Source organism: Crocuta crocuta, unplaced genomic scaffold, assembly GCF_008692635.1.
Source record: "Crocuta crocuta isolate KB4526 unplaced genomic scaffold, BGI_CrCroc_1.0 scaffold26, whole genome shotgun sequence".
In the NCBI taxonomy this organism is placed as follows: domain Eukaryota; kingdom Metazoa; phylum Chordata; class Mammalia; order Carnivora; family Hyaenidae; genus Crocuta; species Crocuta crocuta.
This window is the reverse complement of record NW_027532249.1, coordinates 16,052,235-16,065,231: the sequence shown is the minus strand read 5'-3', so window position 1 is coordinate 16,065,231 and position 12,997 is coordinate 16,052,235. Positions and strand designations below refer to the sequence as shown.

Sequence of the window (12,997 nt, the reverse complement as noted above, 5' to 3'; positions counted from 1 at the left end):
TTACACTCTGCAGAAAGAAAAGTGGTGAAAATTTTGTGGGGGCTTTTTTTTTGGACAGGATTTGTAATTTAGATGCATCATCCTTTATTTTTAGAACAGAACGCTATACTTGAAAACTACTAATAAGTAAGCAATTGAGAGAGGTTTCAAAGCACAGATTCACCATGATTTAGAAATCAAAGTGTCATTGATAAACGTAACTTGACAAAGTCTGATGTTAACATTTTCATTTTGAGATACGTCTAATGATTATCTTTGGTACTTTTTAGTTATAAGTTTGGCTTCCAGGAAGGAAGCAAAAGCGAATTGTAATAAAATTTCTTGATACCTAGATGTCCAGAAATACAGAATTTAATTATGAATAAGGACCACCTATTTAACAAAGATTATTCTTTTAAAAAAAAATGTAAAGGGTGGAACAGAAAGCAGGGAGGAAGGGTATGTGGAAGGGGTGTGGGAGGCAGCACTAAGAGACTAAATGATATAGCTGAAAACTGGAAAATTGATGGTTGGAAAATTGACATCATTTTGGTGGAAGACAGATGCTTTCAGCCCCATAACTGAGTCAGGATTGATACCATTTTGTTACACCAAATTTAAATAATTTGAAAACAAGCATTCCATAACAGACACGCTACACTATTTGGATCAATTAGTGTCTATTGCATTCATTCATTCAACAGGAATTGAGTTTCAGACCTGTAGCAGGCATTGTGCGTAGGCACTGGGCACACAGTGACGAACAGGTAAGCATTGCTTCGTGTTTCTCTTGCCAAAGAATTAAACCTTCAAAAAGCAAATATACCCTCAAATGGCGAATTGTATACATATTAAGATGGTTGGCAGGATTAGAAACAGGATTATTCTCTAAGGTCTAGTAAGGATATTCAATAATAAAATTCTAAAATATCTTTTAAACTAATGACTGATTGGGGCGCCTGGGTGACTTAGTCGGTTAAGTGTCCAACTTTCGCTTAGGTCATGATCTCATGGTTCGTGGGTTCGAGCCCCGTTTCGGGCTCTGTGCTGACTGCCAGCTCAGAGCCTGGAGCCTGTTTCAGTCTGTGACTCCCTCTCTCTCTGACCTTCCCCTGCTCATGCTGTCTCTCTCTCTTTCGTGAAAATGAATAAAACATTAAAAAAAATAAATAAAAATCAATTTAAACTAATGACTGATTTATCACCTGGACTGTTAAGGAACATCTAAAAACACGACAGTGCTTGCCTTGCGTGGAGTCAATAAAAAATGTCGAATTTAATATTATAATCCCTTTCCTGCACTTCCCCTCCCCCCAGAAATCTTTACTGTGGGGCAGTGTTCTCAAGGAGCAGAAGTCCTGTTGAGAAAGGGCCCCCCATATTTTCTCAAGTTATATTCTTGGACATTTTTTATATGGACAATCTGTGGCTTTATAAAATATATTATCAATAAGGATTATGCAGAGCTCTTTGAAATCTACAGTTTAATCTTTCCATGATGATCTGAAGGGGGACTAGAAGGTCTTATGTGGTTGTATGATGCAGAATGTAGGTATGTTTGGTGGCAACGATCTGGTTCCCTCCAATAAATTTCTCTGAAAACACTTACTCTTGGGCATACTTATAAAAAGCCCCAATCAATTCACTTCTGTATAGTTCATACAGTCGTTCACAAATAACCCCTGTCAGGCAGTGCACTGGGTACTGGAGCTAAAGGAGAAATAAGACATTGTTCCTTAAGTGACAGGAAGCCTTGCAATGTAATGTGAAGAGATGTTTCGAATATAACATAGTAAGTTCCATGCTGAAAGAATACGCTGAGAAGTGAGAACCCACAAAGAAAGAAAGCAACAGTTAGTCGCAAGAACTAGCAGCGGAGAGGTGGTGCAATAAAGGAGATCCTGCGGTCCAGTGCCAAGAAGAGCCATAGGTTTGAAGCGCAATGGAGAGCCGACTTGGCAATAGTTAGCAGTTTCTTTTTGGAAGTGCGCTACCCCACCATATAGAAGTGGCTGTGTTTACCGCAGTCCAGAGTTGGAGGCTTGCTGTGCTAGTCATTTTCTGTGCATTCCAGGCAAGGATACATCATCTCTCTGGACCTCACTTTCATGGTCTATGATGAGGAAATTGAGACAGATGACCTCACACGTCCCTTTCAGTTCTACAACGTCATGATACTCTGGATCAGCTTGTACTGGTACCATTGAAAAGATAAAGAATGTGGGGACATTGTATCCTTTTATTTTAAAAGATGCTTTTTGGAATGAAGAATGAAGAAGAATTTTATAAATTCTAATAAATTCAATTAAAGCAAGGGAGTAAGGGGCACCTGAGTGGCTCAGTCGGTTGAGTGTCTGACTTTGGTTCAGGTCATGGTCTCTTGGTTTGTGGGTTTCAGCCCCGCATTGGGTTCTGTGCTGACAACTTGGAGCCTGGAGCCTGCTTCAGATTCTGTGTCTCCCTCTCTCTCTGCCCCTCCCCTGCTCGTGTTCTGCCTCTCTCTCTCCCTCTCTCTCTCTCTCTTAACACTTAAAACAAGGGGTTAAAAGAAGCTGGCCACTTTTACGTTTATATACATTATAACTACATAGCAGGATTTAGAATAGGTAAAGTCAAGGAAACGCACCTCTATCCTAAAAAACTTAGTGCCAAGGAGCAGAAACAACAAGAATAATAAAGTAAACACCTACAGTGGTGCGTGGGCATAATTGCTAACAAGTTTTATGGAGCAGGTGGGGTTTTAGAAGCAATTTGAAGGAGAAGAGAAAGGTGGTCTGACATGCCTCAGTGGGAAAGCTATTCAAGGGGAAGGGATGGGTGAGAGAAGGCAGAATGCAAAATGAAAACAGGGAGAAAGGGAGAAGCAGAAAGAAAAAAATAAAAGAACTTCCAAGAGAAGGTGCATGAGGTAAGATGTTTCAATGGAAATAAGAGTAATAAAGGACAAGGTAATGTGGCTACATAGAGGGTAACTGAATGACCCAAACAAGAGAGAGACATTCTGTAGATAAGAACACGAGATATCCCTTTGACGGAAAAGTAGCTGGAAGGCTAGATGAGGGAAATATAATCGCAAGAGAATAACCAGGACTCCACAGGAGCCATCATCTGAAGAGAAGTGGGAAGAAGCAACGATTTTTATGGTTCAGTGAACCAGTAGCACTCATTCACACAGTAATTTGTCATGGAAATAAGAATGGTTTATATACTGCGGCGGACATGAGATAGACAAGACAGAGCCCTCTACCTACCCTTAAAGAGCTTACAGTCCTTGAGGAGATAAATCGATTTCTTTGAAATAATTCTGGTACAGCGTATAATGAATTCTAAGGGAATCAAAAAGAAACTTTTATGATTAAGCATTAGATAAAGCCCTTCTCTATGTTACCCTTTTGATATTTACAGCCACTATCTAGTAAGTGGTACTGTACTCCCTAAGTGTTAACAAACCTGTCTAGATTCTCAACTTGCCTTCAGGATGGAAGTTACACACTTAAGAAAATGTTTCTTAATGGATTCTAAAATATTTTTCCCCCTTCACACAACTGTCTTCAGGTTTATGGCAGGATCTGTAAATCGTATTACCAACCTCCAGCATTGGATCGCTGTGGGCATACCATGCAACTTAATGGTGGTAAAACATACTACGTCATGTTTCTCCTGCTTCATCTCTCCAAGTTGCTGTCCACAACATCTACCAGCCCCAGTTTCTCGTTTCCGACAATCATGAGACAGGAGGGAGGTTTCAGATTTCTAAGGTGAAAACAATCAGTATATGGTTGGAATAATTGATGGGGAAAATAGACCATAATTTGGTGGAAAACAAAAATTTTGACTTCTTCCCTTCCTCTTCTCATTTATGTTTATAGAAACTGATTACTTAAACTCTTCTTCCCCTATTCTCAGTTTCTTAGCTTTCTGAATGCTGTAAATGTTTACAAATAGTCAATATTGGAAGTTAACTGGAACCTATGAATTATAAATCCTTCCCAACTAAGAACTAACAAAATATTAAACCAGGGGTAACTAGAAGCAAATTCTTGTCCTAACGCAGAAAGAATTAGTACATGCTTCTGGTGATTTTTTTTAAACTTTACCGTAGCATTAATTTAGTTTGTGTATTCAACCTCTTCTGAATCACTGATTTCTGGTGCAGTCAGTGGTAGAGAAGTTTTCAGGCAGCAATGGTCAAGTCCTAGTTAACACCTTAAGAATGAATGTGCTGGGTGAGGGATGCCTCATTAGATCATCGATTGGATGGTCAATAAGTGAAATGTATTGGCTGCCTACCTTATGGACAACACTATAAGAGAATGACTCAGATAGAGTTGCTATGGCATAGAACAAACAGCAACTGAACACGTACCATTAAGTGAGATCATCTAGATGAAGACCTCTTACCAGAGGGTCTCCGTGGCCTGTGTAATGGAAATAAGCTAGGTCCCTTGAAAGAGCCTTCCAAATCTAAGTCAGGAGAAATCAGAGGAGTGGAAATGAATAAGCCTAAGAAAGCATTTGCCATGTTATTTAGGCAGAATACTTATCTTATAAGTTTCATATTTGTGTGCGTTCTTTCCCCATTTAGATTGTAACTCCTTGAGTTGAGGACTAATGTTTAATATCTCTTGGTTACTGAGCTCTAAGCACAAATTTTTATGCAGTCTTTAATCTCAGGACATTAACGACATCTGTGAGACAACAGTGTCCTTCCGTTAACTACCATGAGAATACACAACAGAAAGTCCACACTCGTGTTTTTCAGTGAATCACCTGGGCAACCTTTTTTATCATTTTTGCTTTCATTACATTTCACCCATTTTCCCCTCTCTGTTCTGACTTATTTTCACAGAAATTCAGAATTACTTGGAAAATTTCCAAACTAAATTAGTAAAATGTCTGAACTATTGAGCATTTGTGGAAAGCTCTAGGTTTACAATTTTCACTCACACATAATATTCATTTGCTTGCCAACAAAATACTGCCAAGTAAAGGTGCTACTGCTCTTAAATATAAGTCTCACTTATAATTAATATATTGGTTCTCAGAATGGTAATGTATATTGCTATAGTCCTTGAAAACAGCTTTTTCCCCCTCTAGCTAGGTGGAACCTTATTACACACTCTATCTTCTTCTTCCTTCCCACCCCACAACCTTGTCACCAACTTGTGATATTCTTTATGCTATTAATTCTTAAACCTTTATTTAATAAACACCCATTTAGCCTTCATTAATTGTGATAAGATTGAAATTAGTGGGTTCTAGTTTAGAGAAATTTTGATATGGTCTCAAAGTCCACATAAAAGAGTGAGAATTAATCTTTGACAAGCAACTGTGTTGGGTCAGACAGTTTATATAGGATTCCATTCTGTCTCCATAATGACCTGTCAAGTAAAGAGTAATAAAGGTAGTTACAGTTTAATGCAGGCAGGCTACGTGGTAAGCACGGTACTAAGCACTTTTGGATAGTTCCCACTTGCTTCTCACATCAACTCTTAAGATGTAAGTTTTATTAGTTTTAATTTACAGGGAAGGATACTAAGACTCAGGGTCATTAAATGATTTGTCACCCAGCTAAATGATGAAGCCACTTAAATAGCAACTGATTGCAAAAAGAAGATTCCAAAGTTGCTTTCCTACTAAGACTGCTGCGTATGTTTGGTATGGATATTTTATAGCATCATGGAAGCTGTAAACAGCATCCTGATTTCAGGAGGTCCTGTGTGTGTCAGAGACTGACGCTTCCTTGACAGCCAAGGAAGTTTGGCCCAAATTTGGAACCGGTGAAGCAGAAGGGGCTGCGGGCCATGGGACATCCTTGGGAAATGTCTCTGTAACATCATGCTTTCATGCTCCAAACATATAATGATGATGGATAAAGTATAAGACAACCAAATAGACATAGTCAGGTTCAAAACAATTCTCCATCCTTGAGATCCAGAAAGCAAACTTTAAAAGTGGGTAGGACTGAAGCCAGGATTCCACTGGATTCTACTTCAGAGCAAGTGGTAACGATATGTAATCTCTGTGGGACAAAACTAAATGTGCTACTTAGCGCAGGACAGGGGAGAAATTCCATTGCTTACAATAGGAAACTGGAACTAATTCTGTTGTTGATCAAATACCTAGTATTAGGGCTTTTCAGCTGGAGAGTTAAAGTGATAGGAAGAAAGATACACTTTTATGACTTAAAACTGAATTAGCCAGAAGCTGGCTCTGTGATTCAACTAACAATATCTTCGGTATCCCTGTAGCACCTCAGACACACAGGAAAGCCCTTATGAGACCCAGTCTGATCCAGGAGTCTGGGATGGCCTGATAGAAACAAAGGCAAAACTACTAGAAGTGGAGGAATGAGCACATAGAAAAAAAGCTTCCACTACAAATGGGCTTCAAACCAAGATTCCAAAATATGTGAATGAATCTAATGCTAGTAAAGCAGCAAAACACAAAACACAAAAATAAAACCCACAAACAAACAAGCAAAAGAATACCCCGGCTGTTATGATGCCAAGATTCCACTCCAGAAGAAATTAATTATGTGGAACAGTCTGACAAAGACTTTGAAATAACTATGTTTAGAAGCTCAGAAAGATAAATGAAGTATGATTTATCCTAAAAATAGTGAGAAATTAGGAAGCAAATCCAAGTATAAACAAAGTAGGAGCACTTGTGTTTAAAATTAGAAATGTTAGAAAAAATAAATAAAATTAGAAATGTTAGACTTGAAAAATAGCCATTGAAATAAAAGTTTTGGTAGATAGGATACACTCTAGACTGGAGACAAGTGAGGAGAGAATTCATGGTTTGTAAGAGTACAGAGAATCACCTAGGACAAAACAGAGGACGAACTGACTTTTAAAATATGCATGAAAAATGGTTAAGATACGTAGAGTAGAAATCCAGAGGCTCCATCCAATATGTCTCATAGGAGTTCCAGTAGAAGCGAATGGAGGGTGTGTGAAAGCCATGTGGAAACTGAAGAAAGATAGCTGGAGATTTTCAGGATTGGAGACATACATGAGCTGTCAGATGGAAATTGTTCTTTTAGTGTCGAGCAGGATTAATAAACAAAAATATATGGTTAAGACCATGGCAATAAAATCTCAGGAAACTGAGAGGAAAGAGAAAATCTTGAAGTCGTGTAAGGGACTTTGGAAAGTGAGTTCTACCCTGTGGATTTTGGTCACAATGTCCTCACCCACGGACCGTCCCTGGCATTGTCAAAGACCAAAACACTACACAAATGTAAAGAAAACCTTCTTTCAAAATCTACCTACACGGGGCGCCTGGGTGGCTTAGTCGGTTAAGCGTCCGACTTTCGCTTAGGTCATGATCTCGCAGTTCGTGAGTTCGAGCCCCGCGTCGGGCTCTGTGCTGACTGCCAGCTCAGAGCCTGGAGCCTGTTTCAGTCTGTGACTCCCTCTCTCTCTGACCCTCCCCTGCTCACGCTGTCTCTCTTTCTCTCTCTCTCTCTCCTAGAAATAAAAAAAATAAATAAAAATAAAATTTTAAAAAAATCTACCTACAGTACAACTGCAATTTTACCTGCCAATGATCAGAGTATAAACTGTGTTAAAACTCAGTAGGGAGGCAGCGTAGAATACTGGCCTTAGTTACAGTATCTGAATGAATTAGGACAAGTCACTTACTTAATCTGTAAATGAGGATAATGATCCCTCCTTTGTCAACTCTTATAGATTTGTTGCAAGTAAATTTTATGCATATGAACTCTTTATAGAATTTGCAGACAATTATAGGAAACTATTATTTCTTTATTATAGAAATGAATGTAAGCTATGGTGTTTGACCTTTTAGAATTTATACATTAGGGTTATAAAAAGTAAACAGAAAAAAGCCCTCACAACAAAATACAAAAAATATTTGCAAACTTATAACAACTAAGCACAAATAATTTTTGGTGCACACCAAGTGTGGGAATATAAAATGAACCAGGGATATGGATTTAATCAAGGCCGTGTTTGTTTAGTGTTTTAAAATATGACATATTATGAGTTCTTCTAACCATTTATTTCTACTTTTTATTACGAAAATATTTAAGTATATAACTAGATTTAATAACTGTTAACATTTAACCACATTTGCTTTATCTATATGTGACTGTATATTTTTTCCTGAGTATTTGAAGGTAAATTGTAAACATCATGCCATGTCACCCCTAAATATCCACACAAAAAGGATGTTTGACTGCATAGCCATATACCATTGTCACACCTAGGAAAGTTAACAGTAGTAATTCCTCAGTATCATTTATAACCAGCTGATAATTAGATTTCCCCTATTTTTTCAAAAGCCTTTTTGTAGCTGTTTTCTCCCCAAATCAGAATCCACACATTACATTTACACACACACACTACTTTTATTAGTTGTCTTTTTAGTCTCTTTCCTCTGAGAACAATCTCTCCACCTGTGTTTTCCCTCTGTATGACATTGGCTCTTTGAAGATAACAGGCCAAGAATATTTTTGATGTGTTTTGAAGAGTGTTTCGGATTTGTATACTCTCTCTCTCTCTCTCTTTCTCACAGTATTGCTTATTCATCTGTCCCTGCATTTCCTGAACACTGGACTGTTTATCTAAAGGCTTGATTAGATTCAGGTATACATTTTAGATGAGAGCACTCTATTAGCATGTAGCATACACCATACTGCATCACATCAAGAGACACATAATGCCAGGATACTTTGTTAGTAGTCATATTACACTAAATAGTCTGGCTGCGGTGATTACCAACAGATAAATCTACTGTGAAGGTGCATCTTTCTCTTTGTAGTTGTTAAAGCATAAAACTTGAGTATCTCCAGAATAACCTTTCTCTTCATACTTTTAGCATCCATGACTACCTGGGCTACTTCATTTGGCCTTGCAAAATGCTGAATTGCTAATTCTGTCATCCCTTCTACTGTGGGTCCTTCATAAAGAGCTTTTCCTCATCAAATAGGCACGAACTACATTTCCTCCTAAAAAGCGCGTAGTGCTTCTGTGCCTTTAATTACTAATTTGCAGAATAAGAGATTTATGGAATAGTCACCTCCGATGGTGGCAACTGAAATGTTTTTTTCCGTTTCTGTTTTTTTTTTTAATGTTTTATTTATTTCCAGGAGAGAGAGAGAGACAGCGTGAGCAGGGGAGGGTCAGAGAGAAAGAGTCACAGACTGAAACAGGCTCCAGGCTCTGAGCTGGCAGTCAGCACAGAGCCCGACGCGGGGCTCGAACCCACAAACCGTGAGATCATGACCTAAGCGAAAGTCGGACGCTTAACCGACTAAGCCACCCAGGCGCCCCTTCGTTTCTGTTTTTGAAGGTTACTGTGAACTCAATGATTTTTTTATAGTTAGTGGTTTGTTTTAAAAAAATCAAAGCAATTTATACCTGCAAAGTATATATAATTTTTTATTTGGTGAGGCTCAATGTGAAGCCCAAGTCCTAATTTGAATGAGAAGGGGTGGTTAATCAGAATACTTTTTTTAAAGTATACGTTATTAAAGATCCTTAATCATTTTTTTTAATTTATGAGATGCTCTTTTCTGAAAGTCTCTGAGTACCTTAACCAGAGTATAACTGAAAACAAGAATGTCAAAAAGGCACATTTAAATTGTTCTCAAAATCAATCAAAAATAATGAGGTGCTGGGAAAAAGTTGTATCCTTGATAATTACATCTATCAGTATCAGAAAACAAAAGAGAACAATCAGGAAATGACAACCCCACTCCCAAGTAGCACATTAAAAAAGGCTAATGAAAAAAAGTCTCTTTTAAAAATTGTACTAAATTAGCATTTCAAGTAAATTGACAAGCGTTGATAAAGGCCAATCTGGGGCCCAAACAATGGAAGTTCTGTTTCTACAGTTGTCTGCTTTTAGAAGAAATGATCTCACTTGACTTTTTTTTGTTGTTGTCTTCTATATAAATGGAAGTGATTGTCCCAAGGGGAGGGGTGACAGTCCTCCTGTACTCCTTAAGGGTGAGGAGACCCCTAGAATATCACGCTTCATTTGGTGTTCTTTTTCTTAAAAGGTTGACCCGGAAGAGGGTAACCAGGATGATGAAAATTGTTCAGAGTGTTTCCTATAGCATCCCTCTGTTCTCAGTCTGAGAAAAGGTTAATGTAATTGTCATATTAGACAAGGGATCCAACCTCTGCTTTCCAGCTCCAGAGCATAGAATTAGGACAAATGAACAAAAGTAGCAGTAAAGCAGATACGAGTCTAGAATTAGGAAGAGGTCCTTTATAAACTCAGCTGTACGGAGCTGGAGTAGATTTACCTACAAGGAAAGGAGCCCTCCCAGGCAACCAGCACTGTTCAGAGGGTATAATCGCTTTACTTACAGATGCTGTACGGGTGGGCAGGGGTCACTCACACATTTTGTTAAGAGCATATAATTATAATAAAGATGCTTTAAAAGTCATTTAGAATTTCTTCTTTTAAAAGAAATAGAGAGTAAAAATGAATTTTATATCATGGCTTTAAAAAAGAAAACCTTAATACATCTCAATTTGTGTATCACTGCTTTGTATTTGGGAAGTGTGGGCTGTGTGGTGAGGCGAAGTTCCGACTACATCATTTTAAGATCATAGTACATTGTCTTTGATGACATAAAATTCTTAACTTCATTCAGCCCTACATTTAGGAGCTTATATATATATATATAGATATAGATATAGATAAGAATATGACTTTGTTAATAAGAATAGACCATAACATTTTAGACACTGTCTTAAGTGTAGAATTAGTGTTTGAATTATCAACAGTGACAAAAGCATTTTCCTTCAATGATAAAAGAAAACTTAACGTACATAGATCTCCAAATATGTCAGTTCATTTTGAAGGTAGTAGTAAGTGTTGGTATTTTATTATTTTGGCTTGTCAAGTGATTTTATTCTTTATTATTAGGCCAGGAGTAAAAAAATGTCCTAGTATATTCCACCAACATATTCATCAGTCATCATTTTTGGAGACAGTTTTCGACATATTGTATGTTTTACTGTGCTAACAAGAGAAAAGACTAGCCATTAAGTTTATGTTTCTTTGTTTTTCAGCAAGGTCACATATCAGGAATAATGCTAGAAGTATGCTAATAAACAATATATAATGTAGGTCATCTGGGAGTAAGAAATATTTTCTAACTAGTTCTAAAGGGAAATATTGTTAAAAAAGGGAATGATGTTATTTACGCCACACATGTTGCTCTATATGTCACCATCAAAAGCATCTTGTAAACAGCTCAGCGCAGTAAATCTTCGTTGGTGATTGTCAGGGTTTTTCAACTCCGTGTTAGATTTAGATTCAGCACACTCAATTCACAATATGCCTAACGTACAAAGCCTGTTAGATTATTTAGAAACCTTCCATTGGAAATATGCCTGCACTTCTGTGTTTTACAAGGAATTCTACTATCCTGTGTTGCACAAGACAATACTATGCTAAGTGGCAGTAATCAAGATGATGGTACATTAGTGGCATTTGTCATTTTAATTGCTGATGAAATGGTGCTACATTTTTGTGCCTAACCTTGACTTTGTTGAGTTCTTTAAAATTAATGATAACTTACAGACTGATATTTTTTACTGCTACTGTTAGTTAAACAAGTTTGTGTGACTGCGGATGAAATGATAATTCTCTAAGAATGCCGTAACAAACTGCCATTGATGTGATTTTACAAATGTCATTTTCTCACATTGGGGAGATTTCAAAATGGATTATTTCACAGGCATTTATTTTGTTTTCCAAGATGGTTTTTAATTGTAAATATCAAGTTTCATCATAAAGGAATTTATGTAACTGTGTTCTGGAAAACGTAACCAATACTTTATTTACTGAGTTCATCTAATATGTACTGAGCCATATAGGGGACACAGTGCTGAGGATGTGAAGTCATAAAGGCTGCTTTTATTGGACAGTCTAGCATTTAGAATCAAGAGGGCTGATTTCTTGTCTCAGCTGTAGGGCACTCTGACATCAGGCAACTTTTTATACTTCCCGGGACCTCAGTTTCTTTGTTTAAGATACAAGAATTAATAAATCCTGCTCTCTGTACTTCCCAGAACTGTTGCGTACAATGATAAAACCATGTTAAAATGTTCCTTATGGCATGATTCCTTTATAGAAGAAAATATGTATTTAAATGCTAGTATTTAGCAGCTTCTGAAACATCTAAATTTCACACTAAATTGCAGCTAAAAATAGTAATTGCTGAATCTCCTAGCTAGATTCCATGTATCTTACCTTCCATTTCACTAAGGGATGTCTAGAAGTAACATCACAGCCATTTTGGTCAGAATGAAATTGTGCCTGATCTATGAAGACCTCGGTTTCTGAAACCCAGCCATGTGTTACAGCTATGTTTTTTCTTTAATACTAACTTTGGTTTTTGAGTTTAGGAATCTTTAAAAGTATATTATGCCATAATTACGTGCCCTTCATCTCTTCAAAACTGTTTGCAACTGTAAGTATAGTGTTGGGATCAGACCACAAGGTCTTAGTAAGGAATTCATGGAACTTTGCCCAAGCAGACCCCCGGTAGCCAGACCACCATCTCAAAAAAAAAACTATTGTGAGTTGGGTTGGGCTTTTTTTTTTTTTTAAGAAAACAATGAAAAGTGCATGTGTCTAAGTAATTCTGTTTATACTTGTTTTCTCAGAAGAAGACCTATCAGTGCATCAAGTGTCAGATGGTTTTCTACAATGAATGGGATATTCAGGTTCATGTTGCAAATCACATGATTGGTGAGTGACACTCTAAACCTTATTACAGATAGCTTTTTCTCCTACTTGTGTATATCAGTGCCTATATAATTAAACAGAGTTAAAGATGAATTAATTGTTCAGCCATCAATGTTTTACCTAGGCATGATTGATTTTTATTACTATTATTAGGCCGGATAAGACATTAGCACATTTTATTTTCTGCAAGGGCTAGTTTAGACTTCTGCAGAGGATTATATATCTCCTGCCAGTCAAAACACAGGTGATTAACAAATTAAACTTCTAATCATTTTTG

At 37.3% G+C, this 12,997-nt stretch overlaps 1 protein-coding gene across 1 annotated transcript in view; it reads left to right on the top strand.

Annotated features, from left to right (window-relative positions):
• The window catches only part of ZNF521 (zinc finger protein 521), a 237,542-nt gene that overhangs the window by 108,592 nt on the left and 115,953 nt on the right, over positions 1–12,997 (top strand). Inside the window, exon 3 of the mRNA XM_077778165.1 lies at positions 12,639–12,723. Within this exon, the coding sequence (XP_077634291.1) occupies positions 12,639–12,723 (85 nt within the window). The remainder of the gene's footprint in view (positions 1–12,638; positions 12,724–12,997) is intronic.